Here is a 17,925-nt window from a genome sequence, read left to right as displayed (position 1 = left end):
TAAAACTAGCTATGCAGGTAGCCACCATCTCATTTTGTAGCAAGGAATTCTATGCACGTGGCTACTTGCAGAATGACACTGTGGTCCAGTATAATTCACAAAGTCAGCTGCATTCACTGAAATTCTTGCCATTTTTCTAATTATTCTTTGAAAATCCAATCAACTCAAAACAGACTTATTGCAAAAGCACCTAATCTGCTCAGGTTAATTTTGGTTTGCCAAGAAATTGGGTTTACCAAGTTTACTTGGTTTACCAAGAAATTTACTTGGTTTACCAAGTTTACTTGGGTTTACTTGGTTTACCAAGAAATTGGGTAATTTCTTGATGCCAAGCATCATAACTCTCACAAAACCACATCTCTTGGCCTTAAAGGTTCATGTTAACCGCCTTGCACAGTCAACATACTTTTTAAGCTGTCCACAGACACACACAGCTGCATGCAACACTCACTTTCTGTTCTGCTGTTGTCTCTGGTGCAAGAGTCGCCGGTGCTGCGGGTGAAGGTGGGTCGTGTCCGGCCTGAACATCTGTGGCTGAGGCCTAAGGAATAAAGTTCTCTCTCAGAGAAGTACAGCTGAAGTCTCATAAATGCAATTCAATTTAGCTGACTCACTAAATGAAGGGGAGGTATACAAGGTACCTTAAATTCTGCAAGTGCGCTCCAGGACATGGGGAGTGATGTTGTGATGGTGGTGCAGGCGGTCCTCCAAAAAAAGAACGAAACCCGCTGGCTGGAGGCATCATTTGCCCAACTCGGCCTTGGAGAAGCTTGGGGTTCATGGACGCAAGAGGGTTGTTAACGAGTCCAGAGACCCGAGCAAACTGACTGGGAGACATTCTGCCTGCCTGCAGGAATCAGAAAGAGAAAGAAGTATCACTGGTACAAATACCGGATCCATTTGATAAGGCAGTACAGAGAGAGAGAGAAAGGAGAGACAGAATTGTCAACAAGAGTAGTTGCTATTTATACAGTGCCATCAATGTACATTGCACTTCACATAAGGGTAAAAAAAGACAAAAAAGTTCCTGTCCCAAGCAGCTTACAGCCTAAAAATTAATACTTTTAGGTGACTACAGAGAAAGGGAAAGGTAAACATACGAGATCCATCCAGGGTCATGAATTTAAGTTTAGTTACAGTCAGTGGCGTAGCTAAGGGGGTGCAGGGTGTAGCAGTCGCACCGGGCAACAAGCTTTAGAGAGCAACAATCTGAGCTTGACACTAGTGGCAAAAATTGTGAAAATCTAGGTATGTAGAAATAATACCATGATGTTATATATCATTGGAAAGGTGATTTAATGCAGAATGCAATGAAACAAACCACATTAGAATATCTGTATTCTATCAAAAGTTATGGCCAATTAACCAGAAAATAAAAACATAACTGCCTTAAGGAACATAAAGCAGATTTCTTTAACTCAGAACTGACCTATGAGACTGATTGTTCTGAAAGCCAATGAGATGTTAGTATGATACTGCATGGAACCAATAAGGTGTTAATATGAATCAGCTCTCATTTCCATTTATCATAATACAGCTATTCCTGCTAACTGGTAAAGAGGCACTTTTTCAAGCAGTGCTCCTCTTATATTTAGCAGGGAGAGTATAACCATCCCTCTTCACCCTAGCACAGTGTCTCTAACCAATAAGGGGCACACTTTTTATTTCTTTACTTAATTAAATTTAGTGGAGGGGGGCTACAAAATCTTCTTTGATCCCAGGTAGCAAATAGATGCCTTATCTATGCCATTAGCTGGGGGAAGGTGGCAGATCAAGTGGTTGATGAACTGCTGGGGAGAAGAAGGCAGGTTTCCCCCCAATTTGCACTTTTTAAAAGCCTGTGCGTGATGTCACTTCTGTTTGTGACATCACTTCCAGGGCATCATTTTGAGCTCCGCAACGGGCTACATGTTCATTAGCTATGCCACTGGTTACAGTAGGAAACGGGGACCAACACAGAATTCCAAAAGGTATCTCAGAAAAGGTAGGTTTCCAGACAGGATTGCAAGGTTGTGAGTGAGGAACATCCTGCAGGTGTTCAGGAGGAGGTTCCAGGCACAAGGGGCAACAAAGGAGAAAGGGTAGAAATGTTTGAGGGAGCAGGAGACTGCTGAATGGTTAAGAGTGGTGGAGGTAGTCATGGGCAGGAGCATAGCAAGCCATAAGAAATGAGAGCAGGTGAGGAGATACCATGGAAGGCTTTGAATGCAAGGACAAAATGCTTGTGCTGAATCCCAGCACAAAAATTAAGCTACTAAGAAAGGAGGAGTGAGACATTATCAGTATGATGAATGACTTCAGAAGTACACTGTGGATAAGGACAAAGAAATGAAGATGAGCTAACAGAAGACTAGGAAGGGGGAAATGGCAATAGTCAAGGAGGGAGACTACCAGAGGCAAGAGATAAGGTCAGATTTTGCAAGACTGTGAAGGGAGGAATGACATTTGGTGACAATCAACTGGAAAACAAAGGGAGCGAGAAGTCAAAGATAAAGTCAAACCTGTGAGCCTATTCTAAGGGGTGGGTGGCAACATGATAAGGAGAGGATATAAGGGAAGGAGGGCTTGGGGAAAATTAAGAAGTTTGGGCTTGGACATATTGAGCTTGAGACAGTAATGAAGGGCCCAAGCTTATCTGTCAGATAGGAAGTCGGAGAAACAGAATTTAGATACAATTTGAGATGCAGAATTGGACAGAAGGAGAAAGTTCAGGGGTGAGAGAGGTATAGCTGGGTTTCATCTGCATATAGCTGATACTGAAAGCCACAGGACACTGTGTAAGGATGAGTAGCACAGGACTAAGAACAGACCCTATAAGAAAAAGAGGAAGAGGAGGAAGGGCTTCCCCCTGTGAAAATTTTGAATAATAATCAGACTAGATATGAAGAATATTATCTGAGGACAGATTCACAGAGGCTTAAGTCATGAAGGCAACTGACTGACAGAATCAAATACAGATAAGATCAAGAAGAAAGAATAGAACAAAGAGACCTTGCATTCTGGCAAGGAGATCACTGGCGATTTTTGTGAGAATGCTTTCAGTGGAGTACAATGGGCAGCTGGTGGACTTGAAGAGGTAGTACTCATTACAGCAGAGCAAGAGATGATCTGCACACCATCCTATGTGCCACGAAACACACAAAGAACAAGGCAGTATTCAGATGCTTACCTGTGCACCTCCTAGGAGCTGTGCTCTTTGGAGGTGGGTGAGAACAGGAGTAACGCTGGGAGGGAATGGGTGGCCTAAGAGCGAGGAGTTCTGGGGAGAGAAAAACAAAACACACCATGAATGCTATATAAATTATCTCAATAAGAACATTACTAAGTTCCACCTCTGGACACATTCAGATGGCAAAGAAAAAATGAAATACAGAAGCTAGAGACATCTGAATCAGGAAAGACAGAAGAGGCGAACATCCAGTACATGGGCCATTTCTAGACACCACAACAGGAAACAGGGTGGAAATGAGAGAGAAAGACAACAGAATTCAGTGTAGTAGTAGACAATACATTCAAACACTGGAGGACCACACTAAAGGTTTTGCTGGTACAGGTCCAGCCTATCTATACACGGATTTTTTATACACAGATTTGACTCAACACGAATGGCCACTGCAAATGAGAAGGAATGTGCTGATCCCTGGAGAAGGGGGGAAATGCATCCCTTTAAAATCAGTTTAAAAAACTGAACAGTCCTTTAACAACAGCCTCCTTAATGAGCAAGAGAGAGGGCAGCTGGCTGACAATCCATCAATCCTTCTCTCTCCAGCGGCTCCTCCCTTCCCCCTGAGCACCTTTGCATGGGTGAAGGGAGGGGCTGAGTGAATCGGTTGGAGGAGGACAGATGGATTGTCTTCTTAATGACTCTTATCGTAGAGTCAAAAGGTCAGCAAGGCTGTTTTTCAATCACCAGAGCAAAGAAACTTTGTTTTTTAAACTGATTTGCTGTAGTGCATTTTTTGCCATCATGGAACGGGACCCATGCGAATAATTAGTCTCAACCTGCATTTCACAATTGGGATAACTGCTAGAGTTTGTAACAAGTATACTGTATAATGAACTCCCGATAGTATTAAACTTCAACTCTTTATATCTCAACTTTCCATCAGAGCTCCACAAGGTGGCTCACAATATAAAAAGTGTTTCTAAACAATTAAACATAAATATATCCATAAGCAACCAAGAGAATATTTACAAGAATAGCAAAATGAAACTGAAACCAAGGTAAAGTTCTATTTAAAGAGGTTTATTTCAAGACACAGTGATAGGGAAGAGACTCAAGGTTCTGTTTGTGAAAAATGTCCTTCAAGAACACTGGAACTGTAAGGAATATTGGCAAAGGGGAGAAGGCAAGGCTAGATATTGGAGCACAAACAAAACAGAATTGTGTGGTTGGAACTACCGTCACATTGCAGAGCTGGTTTGGGGACATCCTCTCATTGAAGGGACTTGGGTAACGCTGCTGAATTGGGACTCTGATGTGCACAGGCTTTGGACACAGAATCTATCAAACAAAGGAAAAAAGAAAAATAAGGTAGCGGAAGCACAAGTTAAAGTTTCAACTACCCATTATTCCTCATGTTCCCAAATATTAGACTGCTTCTTCCATATTTGCAAGGGTATATAAACATAGCTAGTCAGTATTTTCACTGCATCCAAAACACATAAGTCATCTATAGTGAAGACAGAATAGGGGCTTTTTCAGTAAGAGGCATAACCTACATCTCACTCCAAGAGTCCTGAACAGACATCACATACTTGCAGGGTCTTTATATTGCCATTCACTGAACAAATGCTGTCTGGAAAATGCCAGGTTTCAGACATTTAAAATAATTTTCCTGGTTTTGCAGACATGCATAGGCAAAAGACATGCATGGACAAGAAGACAGCTGTGACTCACCAAAAGGTGAAAAAGGAGTTGAGAGGGCAAGCAATATTCCAAAAGGAAACAAACTACTAATTGAAGAAAGATATTCTTGACTCTGTAGGTGCCGTACTGAAAAACACTTGATGGCAAACCCCCATGTTGCACAGCACATTCCAAGGCTAGTCAGTTGCTCTCTCTTATCTGTTCCTCTTTGATGCCACAAACCAGGATCTCTAACCACTCTCACTACAGAAGGGGGAAAAATAGAGATGCAATACCTGTTGGTTAAAGTTAGGCATGGTGGGCTGTTTTGGCGGGGTTCCAATAGGAACAGCTCTAACAGGAGGACTGCCAATAACTGGTGAAGATGACCGCCTGGGTAGTGCCCGCTCCGAGAGGTCCTGCTCTTCTTCTCGGGCCTGTGGAGGCCTCTGTGGTAGGGCATACTCCAGCACAGAGACAGATGGCACCTCCTGTACAGAAGAGGGGAGAAACACATCTGCTAGTTGCTCTCACTACTTGGGAAAGAGAAATAGGTAACTTAGCCGAGCACATTTCATTCTCAAGCAGGAGGTGCACTACTGATAATTTGTTCAGTCAGTCATGAAAGTGAACCTTGCGGAAAGTGCAAGTTAGGTAGAGAGAATAAATAGTGGCAACTTAGGACTGCACCTGTGACTGGACACCAGCAGACAGACAAGTATAGCCCTGTGCACTGGAAATTGCTTGGCTGGCAACCTTCAGTCTCGAAAGACTATGGTATAAGCCTACAGCACCTGGTATTCCCAGGCGGTCTCCCATCCAAGTACTAACCAGGCCTGACTCTGCTTAGCTTCCGAGATCAGACAGATCAGGCATGTGTGCACTGGAAATTAAATTGTAACTAAGCAACCTGTGCTTCCCTGACAGATTGTACCACCAGTTCTTTGAACAAGGTAGGGATCAAAGAAAGGTGCTGCTCTGTCACCTGCAGCCTGCTAGAGTGCTTTGCATTTTTAGGATTAATAGATTTAAAATGGAAGGGAAGCATAGTCACCTGGACCCACTTGGACCTATGGAGCTCCAAGGCTCAGATAATTTTCCACTTTAATGCTGGGCTTCTGTTTCCAGTAATCGGCTTTTGCCAAATATAAATATCAATAGTTCCAGAGTCTGAAGAGGCAGAACCTGAAGAGGCAGAGTCTGAAGAGGCAGACAGGGGTATTGAGAACAAAACGGCTAATATTATAATGCCGTTGTACAAATCTATGGTAAGGCCACACCTGGAGTATTGTGTCCAGTTCTGGTCGCCGCATCTCAAAAAAAAACATAGTGGAAATGGAAAAGGTGCAAAAGACAGCGACTAAGATGATTATGGGGCTGGGGCACCTTCCTTATGAGGAAAGGCTACGGTGTTTGGGCCTCTTCAGCCTAGAAAAGAGACGCCTGAGGGGGGACATGATTGAGACATACAAAATTATGCAGGGGATGGACAGAGTGGATAGGGAGATGCTCTTTACACTCTCACATAACACCAGAACCAGGGGACATCCACTAAAATTGAGTGTTGGGAGGGTTAGGACAGACAAAAGAAAATATTTCTTTACTCAGCGTGTGGTCGGTCTGTGGAACTCCTTGCCACAGGATGTGGTGATGGCGTCTAGCCTGGACGCCTTTAAAAGGGGATTGGACAAGTTTCTGGAGGAAAAATCCATTACGGGGTATAAGCCATGATGTGTATGCGCAACCTCCTGATTTTAGAATTTAATTAATTAATTAATTTAATTAACAGTATTTATATTAACAGTATTTATATACCGCTTTTCAACTGAACGTTCACAAAGCGGTTTACAGAGAAAAATCAAATAACTAAATGGCTCCCTGTCCCAAAAGGGCTCACAATCTAAAAAGATGCCAAGGAATACCAGCAGACAGCCACTAGAACAGACAGTGCTGGGGTGAGGTGGGCCAGTTACTCTCCCCCTGCTAAAAAAAGGAGCACCCACTTGAAAAAGTGCCTCTTACCCAATTAGCAGGGGTTATGTCACCAATGTTACCCAACTAGAAATGGGTTATGTCAGAATGCCAGATGCAAGGGAGGGCACCAGGATGAGGTCTCTTGTTATCTGGTGTGCTCCCTGGGGCATTTGGTGGGCCACTGTGAGATACGGGAAGCTGGACTAGATGGGCCTATGGCCTGATCCAGTGGGGCTGTTCTTATGTTCTTATCCCATGTGAATCTGGCAAATATGTTTCACTGAAGTGAAAGCCACTCCTCCAATTAGTGTTTTAGAGACAGGGTCAATATGGAAACATGAATTTAAATCACATTTCCCAAGTCCAAATAAGAACTAACCTGCTGAATCAGACCAAGGACCGATCTAATCCAGCACACTGTTTTGAACTAGTCAGCCAGATGCTTATGCCACAAACAAGATGTGAGGCAACAGCCCTCCTTACTGCAGCTCACTTCTGGTATCCAGGGGTATGCGCCTTCTCAGTCAGAAGGTTCTGAGCTATCATAGCTAATAGGCCTGTTCTCTATGCATTTTTAAAATCTTCCTTAAAACCATTTAAGTCAGCAGTTCCTAAACTCTATGGAAGTCTGGAAACTGCTGTAAATCTTGTTGGGGAGGGGGGAATGCAGCTACATGATCCCCAGGATCACGCCCTTTGACAGGGGCTTTGTTTTACTCACCAGCAGCAGCAGCAGCCTCCTGGGGGTGTGGGGAGCCCCACGGAAGCGTCCGCAGGGCTCCCCAAGTCTCAAAAAATCTAAAAATAAAGACTACAACCCATTTTCGCTTTTTGATTGCAAAACTGGAAGTGAGCTGAGATGTTTATTTTTAGATTTTTCAGAACTGAACACTGACATCTTCTAGGCCAGTGATTCTCACTGGTGGGTCACAACCCACCAGTTCATGTAATGCTTCCCCCATCTCTTCGAGGGCAGAGGAAGAGGAGAGGCAGGGAAGTGATCCCCAGGATCGCGTCCCTAAGGGGGGCAAAAGGAGGGTGCTTTCACTTACTTGTCTCAGTGAGGGCTGCAGGGAGCCCAGCACAGCCTTCTGCAGGGCTCTTTGAGGTTTGAAATCTTGAAACAGAGTGATTGCAAAGCAGTTCTTGCTTGCAGAAGGTGCACTGCAATCACTCTGTTTCAAGATTTCAAGCCTCGGGGAGCCCTGCGGAGGGCTGCACTGGGCTACCCACACTTTCTGCAGCATCCAGCAGCCCTCACTGAGACAGGTAAGTGAAAGCACCACTGCCGCGCCCGCGCCCCCCCCCCCGCTTAGGAACACAATCCTGGGGATCGCTTCACTGCCCTTGACCCTCTCCCACAAAGACTTATTGAAGGAGTAAATCTACCTCAAAGTTTGAGAACCATGTTCTAGGAAAAGACAGTGTCATTATCTTCTATGCAACACATTAGGATAAGCATTAAATAACTGAAGTAGCAGGGAAAAACAGCCAGTTGTCTGAAAGATTGTGATTCTTTTCCATGGAAAAGGAGGAAAATAAGAGTACTGTACCTGAGTGAGAAGGGGCCCTCTAATGCGCCTGAGAACTGAAGGTCCATCCCAGATGCTTGAATTGAGGCCACCTGGCTGCTGTGGCTGCTAAAAAAAATTGATGGTCAACAAAGAGTTAAAGCCACAGAAAAACCCTCCCATTCAATCCCATATGAATCAGATCAGGGGTGTCAAACTCATTTCATACAGCAGGCCACATAGCATTCATGATGCCAGTTGACGGCTGGAAGTGATGTCATTAATCAAATGATGATCGGAAATAAGCACTTTCTCACTTAGCAACTCATTAGCTGCAAATGACAAGAGAAAACACACAAATTTTGATCATATTTTCAAGATATGGAAGAGTCCAATTATCATGCTAGCTGCCCTTTGTGGCAACTCAACATAGCTCAGCAACTTATGGTGATGTTGGGAGAGCCCGAGGGCCTGAAAAACGGCCTTCGTGGGCTGCATTCAGCCTGTGAGCCTTATGTTTAACACCCCTGGATCAGACACTTCACCATTTGTAGCTGACCCTACTGACCTGTACCAGGGGTTGGGTTTGCACAGCCTGCATGATGGCTGGATCTTCCAACTCATTATCAATCACCATCTTGCTCAGTCTCTCTGCCAGATTCTCTTCATGGTCCCCCAGCAGGTCCATCTCATCAGCAACTGCCTGATTCGCTTGCTCTCCTGAAGGTGCAGGCTTCTCTTCCAGCTCTGCCAGGCGCTCGTGGGCCTCCTGCCAGTCATCATCTAAAAGAAATTATAGGAAGACTGTTTGCTGGAATGCTTTCTATATCCTTCACTCCTCATTCTACAATTCAATACTCTCTTGGGCAAAAGACTGGGATAAGGACAGGGCTCCACAGGTAGCCCAACTATCAACAGTGCAACTCAAGGCTGGGCCAAATGCTATTCCACAGGGAAGAAATTAGAACATTTCAACACAACGATGACATTGTCTAAAAGAACAGACAGTGCAAGACAATTGGGCACACTGTGGGGAACGGTGTGCCAAGCACATGACAGTGGCCAAGCACTTGCTTAGTATAAGAAGGTCCCAGGCTCAATCCGTGGCAACTCCAGGTACAATGGGGAAATGACCTGTGCCTGACACCCTGGAGAGCTTCTGCCAATCAGTGTTGACAGTACTGAGATAGATGGGCCAATAGTTCTAACTCAGTTGAAGGCAACTTCCTATGTTTCATTTACAAGTGGGAAAGAGTACATTACACAACTTACCAACTGCACCAGCTCCAAATGTATCATCGTTAAACTGGTCAATATCTTCATCTTCCTCACCCAAGTTCTGAAAGGCTTCATCATCTTCATCCAGAGGGCAGTCCTCAAGGGACTTAAAAAGGTAAACAGAAACACAACACCAAACATAAACCACTATGATTTCAAGAACTAGAAAAACCTTTCCACTTCCATAAGGAAGTGGGTTGACAACTACTGTAGTTTCATACCTACACACTCATCTCAACTGCTCTGAACCTGCCACACAATCTCCAGATCTATTATCCTGGACCAGTGCTTCACAAACTTTTTTTGAGGCCCTAGACCACTGGTTCTTAGCCTTTAGGAGCCCAAGGACCACTGAAGCAAAAACTGGATCATCATGGAAGACATGCAACCCCCCACCCTCCTCCCTGCACATAAAACACAATTAAATTTGTAATAGAAAAGATTTATTAAATTTATAATTTATAGGAAAAAAATGTGTGGGTTGCTGCTTTTGTTGCCGGTGTGGCTGCAGGGGGTGCTTCTCTGCCCCCTCTGGTGATATGTCAGGGAGTACTCACTTGGTGAGACTCTGGAAGTGATAGAAAGTGAACTTTTTTCTGAGACCTTGCAGACCACTTCTCAGGCTCTCATGGACCACCTGTGGTCCATGGACCACAAGTTGGAAACCAATGCCTTAGATTGATAAATCTAAGTTGGAAACCAATGCCTGATTTATAAATGTCAAGGGATGTGGCTATAATGGTGATTGGGCAGCAGTGCTCCCCCCAGCCAAGGAGCAGCTTTTTAACCCTTGATGCACATAGTCTAATCTGCCCTGGCAGTTTCATGAGCCACCCGAAACTGGGTCATGACCCACTGGTGGGTCCCAGATTCACAATTTGAGAACCATTGCCCCGGACTACACAGACAACACTCCCAGTGCAAATTCTACTTCTGCAGTATTTTCTATGTTGTGAATCAGGATTAAATAGGATTTCATCCTTGTGAAAAAGGATGGGACTTGCAAACACAATTTATTACTTCAACAGATACTGCTCAGGACATCAAAGAAGAAACCTCTGTTGAGATCATGTTTGGTCAAATCTAGCCAACAGCCCCATTTGCCAGTTTGATTTCTCTACCACGACAAAATCTTAATTCTGTCACGTTCACTTAATCCCCATTTTTTCATAGTGTAATATTCTTAACTCTACAAAAGGTTCTTCGGGCATTGTGAAATTCAGATGACAAATGTTGGTCTTAATTTGGGGGGGCGGGACGGCATGAAGTAGAAAAGGGGGTGGTATTGAGATCTGTGTAGAAGTGATCTGCATCAATTGCTCTCTTCAGCCAGGCAAGTAAGTGTTGGTTGTGTCACGCCCTTTGCTCACAACCTTTATTTTTCATAAAATTCTGTATCTTATTTACAAATTTACATCCTGCTTTAGCTTCCTAGTGGGCATTCAAAGTGGCAGTATGTTGTTACAATATGTTGTGTTATATGCATCAGTGAAAGTGCATCCCACAAATAATGCACTCTGCAGCAATCTTATTGGTTTTAAAGAGAATAATTGCTAAAAAGGAGCTCAGAAATGGAAGTCTGGCTATTCTTTTTCTACAGGACAATGTTCTCTCCCACAAGACAGCATCTGTTACATATGCAACAGAGGGCGCAATCCTAACCCCTTTTATGTCAGTGCTTTCTAGCACTGGCATAGCGGTGCCAATGGGATATGTGCTGCATCCTGCAGTTGGGTGTCACTCACAGAGGCCTCCTCAAAGTAAGGGAAAGTTTGCTCCCTTACCTTGGAGCTTCATTGTCCTTATGTCACTGCTGGAAGGTACTGTCATAAGGGGTTAGGATTGCACCCTGGATTGTTCAATATTTTTAGGTTACCACTTCTTTTTTGCTATGCCAGCGTGTGGTACTTACACAGAATGGTTGTACTCATGAGAAAATTCAAGTTGCATTTGGATCATAGTGATATTTTAATTTCTAATAAAAGGTATCATTATCTGAATTATGCTGGCTACCCAAGGAAACACATGTAAAAAAGGTATTTGCAGTGAACCAAAACTGATAGTAAGGCAGGAAACAGAACCAACCAATATATTTTCCCAAAGGAAGCACATTCTTAGCACACTGTCTCATCTGGTTTCTTTTGAAAGACACAGTTTGGCAAACAGAGCCAGTGGGTGAAGGACATCCAGGAGTCCAATATGAGCAATGGGAGACATCTGTCCAAGATAAATCTGATAAGTACTATCCTAGGGTTGGACATATGACCAGCCAAAAGAGGCAATTTAGTCAACTGACCGGTCAAATATTTTTAAAGTGTTAGTTTTTTTAGAACAAAAAAGATTAACAGTTTTGAAATTTAGCATTAAAAAAAACACATTAATTAACACTGTAACACAATGATTTTTTAAGGACTGCACATTGATAGGTAAAGTATACAATTCACTGAAAAAGTTATTCTCTTTGGCTTTTATCCTGAAACACCAGGGTCAGCTTAGAAGTACTAAATTTGTAAAAAATTAAATTAAAAATGGAAATGTTATGTTTTTACTATTAAACAATAAAATAGCAGAACTTATTTTTAAAAGCCAAGGTAAAGGGATGTTGCCATGAAGACAATGACATTTTTGACCACTCAGTTAATCAATGTGCTAACCTGACATTATCCACCAGAGTTCAACCATCTTTGGGCTTAGTGTACACCAACAGCACTATTTCCTTAAAGTAGGCTTTGTGCAAGACTTTCATCGCTCTGTATCAACAGAAGAGAAATGAACTCCAATATATTTTGTTGTCCTCATCTTCCCAGGGATTCCATCTCAAGGAAAAGTCTAGAGAGCTTTTATCAATGACTAAGAGGGTAGCCACCAAAACATTTTAAGAGAGAGAATGTGCTGTGATGGTGTGGACTGGACAGGTGTGTACAGGTGTGTTTCCAAGTGTGTACAGGACAGCAGCCTTAGTCATCCATGTCACAGACACTACCCTGTTAGTTCCAAGGACAGTTGCATAATTGTCAAACTGGAGGAAGAAATTATATTTTTACTATGAGCTGTCCAACAACAATAGGGCAAACTTGGAGGAAAACATGGATCTCCACCAAACAGTATTACTGAGCACTAATTGCATGCACAAAACAGATTGAAAAAGGTCTTTAAAAAATAATAATAGAAGGAGTTTCTTTGGTTGCTGTATGATTAGTTGGTGGGAATACGAGTAGGTAAGAGTTTCTGACTACACATGCAAGCTAAGGGCTTCTGTTCACTTTCTCACACAATATGCACAAGAGCATACCCTTGTATGCCATGTTAACCCCTAAATTCTTATTTCATGTTCCCAGAAATCACTTACGCAGATTAGAATCCTCACTTTTCCAAAAAGATACTGAAAGAAAACTAACACTTTTACCATGATTATTGTGGGGCACAATACTTAAAGGTCAATATGGGCAAGATATGATCTTGAGCATGCTCCAAGAGCTACCCTTGAATTGCCCAGGTGACTTATGCCACTAAAGCCACAGTGAAGCCATTTTAGATATAGACAGTATCATGGGAAAGACTGCAGTTGGAGATAAAATGGAAAGATTCATATTAGAAGACCACCAAGAGCTTCAATCTGTTAAATTTCCCAAGGAACCTAGAGTAACAGTTTGCATCTCACATGGGAATGCCCAGATAACAGAATACAACCCACTAGACCAGTGGTTTTCAAACTCTCATGGAGAGTTTGAGCCACTGTAACTGTGAACCCCTGGGGGCTGGGGGATAAGAATAGGCCCTCAGTTTGGCTGTACTTTTCATAAGAGGCGACTAAACAGCCACCAGGTAGATGGGACTTGTCAGCCTGGGAAGGCAGCTCATCTGAGAGAAGGAAAACTCTGATCCCAAACCTCCACTGCCTTGTGGCTACATCCAGTTATGGAAGAGGCTTCAGGAGTCAACCTCGAGGCAAAATCCGGAGCCGGAGTCCCTGAGGCAGTTCATGACTGAACAGTCACGATCTGGCAACTCCTGCGACGCCGCTGGAACCAACTGTATTGGCTTCTGCCTTTCCACCGGACCATTTCAGCAACGTGGAGAGGGGGAATTTGCTGCATGGGTAACAGACTATCCTCCATATCTACTTTACCCAGGCTTTGCGCACTGGAGAGGACACTCTGTTCCAGAACCACCATTCAGAGCGTGATACCATAGTCTTCCAAGACTGAAGGATGCCAACAAGGCAAGTGTTTGTGGGGGTGGGGGGGAGGCAGCAGGGGCTGGTGGAAAGCAGCGGCACAATCCCCAGGATCACGCTGCTCAGGGGGCTGCAGGGGCTTGGGTGCACTTACCCAAGCCTCCTGCAGCCTCCCCAGGGTGCAGGAAGTCCGGTGCGAACCTTTGGCAAGGCTCCCGCAGCAGTGAATGTAAAAGCAGAGCGATCGCGCCCCACCTCCGCTAAAGTGGAACACGATCGCTCCGCTTTCACTTTCACTGCTGCAGGGAGCCCTCCCAAAGGTTTGCACCGGGTTCCCCACACCCTGGGGAGGCTGCAGGAGACTTAGGTAAGTGCACCCAAGCCCCTGCAGCCCCCTGAGCAGCGCAATCCGGGGGATCACGCCGCTGCCTCCTCCCTGCCTCCAGGCTGCCCCTGCCCCCTAAGGGGGCAGAGGCCAGGGCCCACAGGCTGGGGCGTCGTGACGCCCTAGTTTGAAAAGCCCTGCACTAGACAAACGTTGCAGGCTGACACTTGAATGCAGTCTTTATTTCATGTCCCACATTTGTCTCACCCTTCCTTAGTCTGAGAAGTACATGGTTTTCCCACTCCCCACAATAACCACAGGATGTCATTTAGACCAACACATAGCAAAATGCCCAAGTCACCCAGTGAGCATCAGAGAAGGTTTGAACCTGGTTCTTCCCAATTCTATCAAATTGGTCCAGCCTTTTATTAAATATTACACTGCCTCTCATGCCTATATCCCAATGTATGTCAACTATGGAAAGGTTCCTTCAGCACTGAAGCCTACAAGGCTACTACTAAACAGGGTCGAAGAGCACAGAATCTGTCACTTGCTCAGATCAATAGCTTTGTTCCATTAGTATGACACTGCACAGAAAGCATACAAAAGGGTGAATGTTTTGCTCTTCACTTCCACCATTTATTTAAGCGAAAATGACTTCTCATGTCCATTTCTTCTGTCAAGGGTCAATGTGATAGGCAGATGCACCTTTTAAAGTAATATTTGCAAGTTTGCCTTTGGGATCTAAACATCACTAGTCCACAGGCATGTCGCTTACTTGTACTATTCAGGAACGCAACATGTTTTTGCATGTGGAGGTACCAATTACAATTACACCTCAGCTTTCTTCCATCATGAAGCTCAAGGCTGCTTACATGGGTTCCCAAGCAATCTCCCACCCAGACCTGACTGGCTTCAAGAGATGCTTGCTTATTATAAAGAGCCCATCAAAACACAGAGAGCTATTGGTATCTGGGGTTCACAAGCATCATCTTTACCACACAGACAGCCCCCCCCCCACGACTGCTACCTCTCAGGATCCTAATCATTGGCCCCAGTCCATCAGTTTTCTCCTACACCTCAAACTTGGCAATTCGATTAACAGGCCTCATTACCACAGTCCTACCTCACACATTTGCGACTTCCGTGTGACCCTCCTAAAGAAAACCCATCCTGATCCATAATAACAAGTTTACAGGCCTCTTTAGTCTACAAACAATAAAGTACAGTACTTTCATGTTGTACTATCTCAAGGCTACTCTACATGTTAATCATGTTACTGCATGAAAACAGCCATTAGGAAAAATGCCCAAGCACATTCAGTGTTCTCTTTCCTAAAAGGCTTCACAGTGGAAAGCACTTGCAGTAAGCTATGGCCAAACAGGGATGTGCAGTGAGTGGAAAGGCAGGTGAGGCAGAGCCTCCCCACTGAAGTCCTTTGAACAGTGCCACTGCCATGGGAGGCGCCCAAGTACCCACAACTCACACGCAGTGAGGCAGAGCCTCCCCACCAGAGTCCTTTGAATAGCACCGCTGCCATATGAGGCACCCAAGCACTCTCAAGTCACGCTTCACCCATGGGTGGTGAGTGCTTGGGTGCCTCCCACGGCAGCAGCACTTGTCAAAGGACTCCAGAGGGGAGGCTCTGCCTCACCTGCCCACCCCCACACGTCCCTGTGGCCAACAGTGGCTGAGGCGGGTGGCTCGTTTGTGAAGAGGGTGCCTGGGACAGGCTCCAGGGCGAGGGAATCGGCAGAGCTTAATGTCTATTGATGCTGCTAGTTATCAACTGGGACCTGCTCTGAGCCTTCCCCCCCACCCCCCTGAGTGCGCAGCTCTCTCGCCTTCCCCAGCCCAGGCTGCCTGCCTGCCTGCCTGCCTGCCCCCCTTGCACACTAGGGCACGCAACCTCCTGGGTCATTGTTCCCAGCCCCCCCCCCGTTCCTAGAGCGGCCCCTCTTTCGGCACGAGCGGTGGGACCATTCGAAGAGGGAAGCGGGCGAGCGCAGAGCTCCAAGGAAGGGTCAAAGGTCACCGCAAGGGTGGCGCTGGCCGCCTCCATCCTCTTCCACCCGCGGGGGGGGCCGGACCGCGCCCACTTCCCATGAGCCGTCGGGCACCTTCTCACCTGGTAGCGGAACATGGTTTGCGGGGCGCGGAGGCTCCCCCGCCCCCCAACGCCCGGGAGGCTCCGCGCGGACCCTGCTCCAGGTCCGGAACCCCGCCCCTACGACGTGCCCTACGTCCTGACGTCATCGTGTAAGATCCTCCAGACAGGGTTCGTCTTGCGTAGACTCAATACGCATGCGCATTGTGGGCCTTTCCCTGTCCTGCTGTTAAAGAGACAGTGCCTCTTTTTATAAGGGGGAGTGTCCTTTTAAAGAGCCAGACTGCAGCTCCTCCTGCAGGGGCATATGGAGGAGATTTGCCTGGAAATGGCTCAGTCCTTGCATTTCAGGGCCTTTTGTGCTCTCTACACCAGGGAGGTGAGGTGTGCGGGGAGGCAGGGGAGGCAGAGCCTCCCCACCGGAGCCCTTCGAGAAGCAGCGCCACCATGTGAGGCACCCAAGCACCCACAACCCACGCGCAGAGCATGCCTCACACGGCGGCGGCACTTCTTGAAGGGCTCCGGTGGGGAGGCTCTGCCTCCCCTGCCTCCCCACACACTGCACCTCCCTGCTGTACACCACCCTTCTCACTGTTTGTCCCCCCACTGTACCACTTCACATGGACCGCCTATTCAAGGTACCACCAGAGGTACCACCAGTACCTAGTGGTACCTTGAAGAGGCCTCTGTGACTGCTTCCCCACCACAGCATGCAGTGCATGTGGCACAGCTACACCAGCACTGGAAAACTGGATAGGGTTGGGATCTGAGCCTCCTACCACCGATACCATAGTCTTTCGAGACTGAAGGTTGCCAATACAATACCACTGCTTGTCGTAGTGCCATGCTGGTCTTGGTTGCCAGGTTCTAGAAGTCTGGCAGCCCCACAAGTACCACCAGACACCACCTCAAGTATGAGTACCACTGGTTGGGAAACAGTGCTCTACACACCCCTGAAGATGTAACTGCCCACTGAGAATAAATGCTTCATGCATGTGGGCTGTTGTTCATCATCAATCCTATCCAATTTTCCAGTGCCAGTGCTGCCATGCCAGTGGGGCATGCACTGCATCTGGTGATGAGGCAGCAGTCACAGAAATCCCCTTAAGGTATGGGAACATTTATTCCCTTATCTTGGGACTGCACTGCAGCTACACCAGTGCTGGAAAATTGGATAGGAATGGGCCCTAAGTCTTCAGGGTGCCACTGGACCCTTTGTAGATTGCTCAGTCTAGTGAACAGTATAAAGCTTGAGAGCTGGGATGTCAAACTCATTGCAGACAGGGCCAAAGTTAGCATTTACGGCACCTGCTGAGGGCCACAAGTGACATCATTAAGCAGGAAGTGACAACATTAAGCAGATGATGGCCAGAAATAAGGACTTCGTTGTTCTCACATAGAAACTCATTAGCTGCAAATGACAGAAGAGAAAATGTGCAAATCTTGTTTGTATTTTCAAGATATGAGAGAACCCAATTATCAAGCTGGGGGAGCCCAATTATAACAGGGGCTGGATAATTACTTCTGGGGGCCGCATTCCATCCAAGGGCCTAATGTCTGACACTCCTGCTTTAGAGTTTAACAATGCAATCCTTTGAAGCCAGATGCTATTTACACAGGCATGGATGCTCAGATTGCATCCAGCAGACAAGTTTGGAGTACCCAACCCTTTGCTTTCTATTGTTGTCACCCATGATTCAGCAT

The 17,925-nt window shown here is 45.7% G+C and overlaps 1 protein-coding gene across 2 annotated transcripts in view; it reads right to left on the bottom strand.

Moving 5' to 3' along the window:
* Window positions 1-16,353, bottom strand: part of PATL1 (PAT1 homolog 1, processing body mRNA decay factor) — a 28,881-nt gene extending 12,528 nt beyond the window's left edge. Inside the window, exons 1-9 of one of the 2 annotated variants that reach the window (XM_066611343.1) lie at window positions 16,243-16,353; window positions 9,607-9,718; window positions 8,903-9,117; window positions 8,377-8,463; window positions 5,146-5,340; window positions 4,403-4,504; window positions 3,170-3,259; window positions 642-847; window positions 452-541 (exon numbers count right to left, since the gene is read on the bottom strand). In XM_066611343.1, the coding sequence (XP_066467440.1) occupies window positions 452-541; window positions 642-847; window positions 3,170-3,259; window positions 4,403-4,504; window positions 5,146-5,340; window positions 8,377-8,463; window positions 8,903-9,117; window positions 9,607-9,718; window positions 16,243-16,257 (1,112 nt within the window). In that variant the 5' untranslated portion in view covers window positions 16,258-16,353. The remainder of the gene's footprint in view (window positions 1-451; window positions 542-641; window positions 848-3,169; window positions 3,260-4,402; window positions 4,505-5,145; window positions 5,341-8,376; window positions 8,464-8,902; window positions 9,118-9,606; window positions 9,719-16,242) is intronic. The other variant, XM_066611344.1, reaches the window with a different exon arrangement.
* Between the last annotated feature and the right edge of the window lie 1,572 nt (window positions 16,354-17,925).

This window comes from Tiliqua scincoides, chromosome 1 (assembly GCF_035046505.1).
Source record: "Tiliqua scincoides isolate rTilSci1 chromosome 1, rTilSci1.hap2, whole genome shotgun sequence".
Classification (NCBI taxonomy): domain Eukaryota; kingdom Metazoa; phylum Chordata; class Lepidosauria; order Squamata; family Scincidae; genus Tiliqua; species Tiliqua scincoides.
This window is presented reverse-complemented; position numbering and strand designations above follow the sequence as displayed.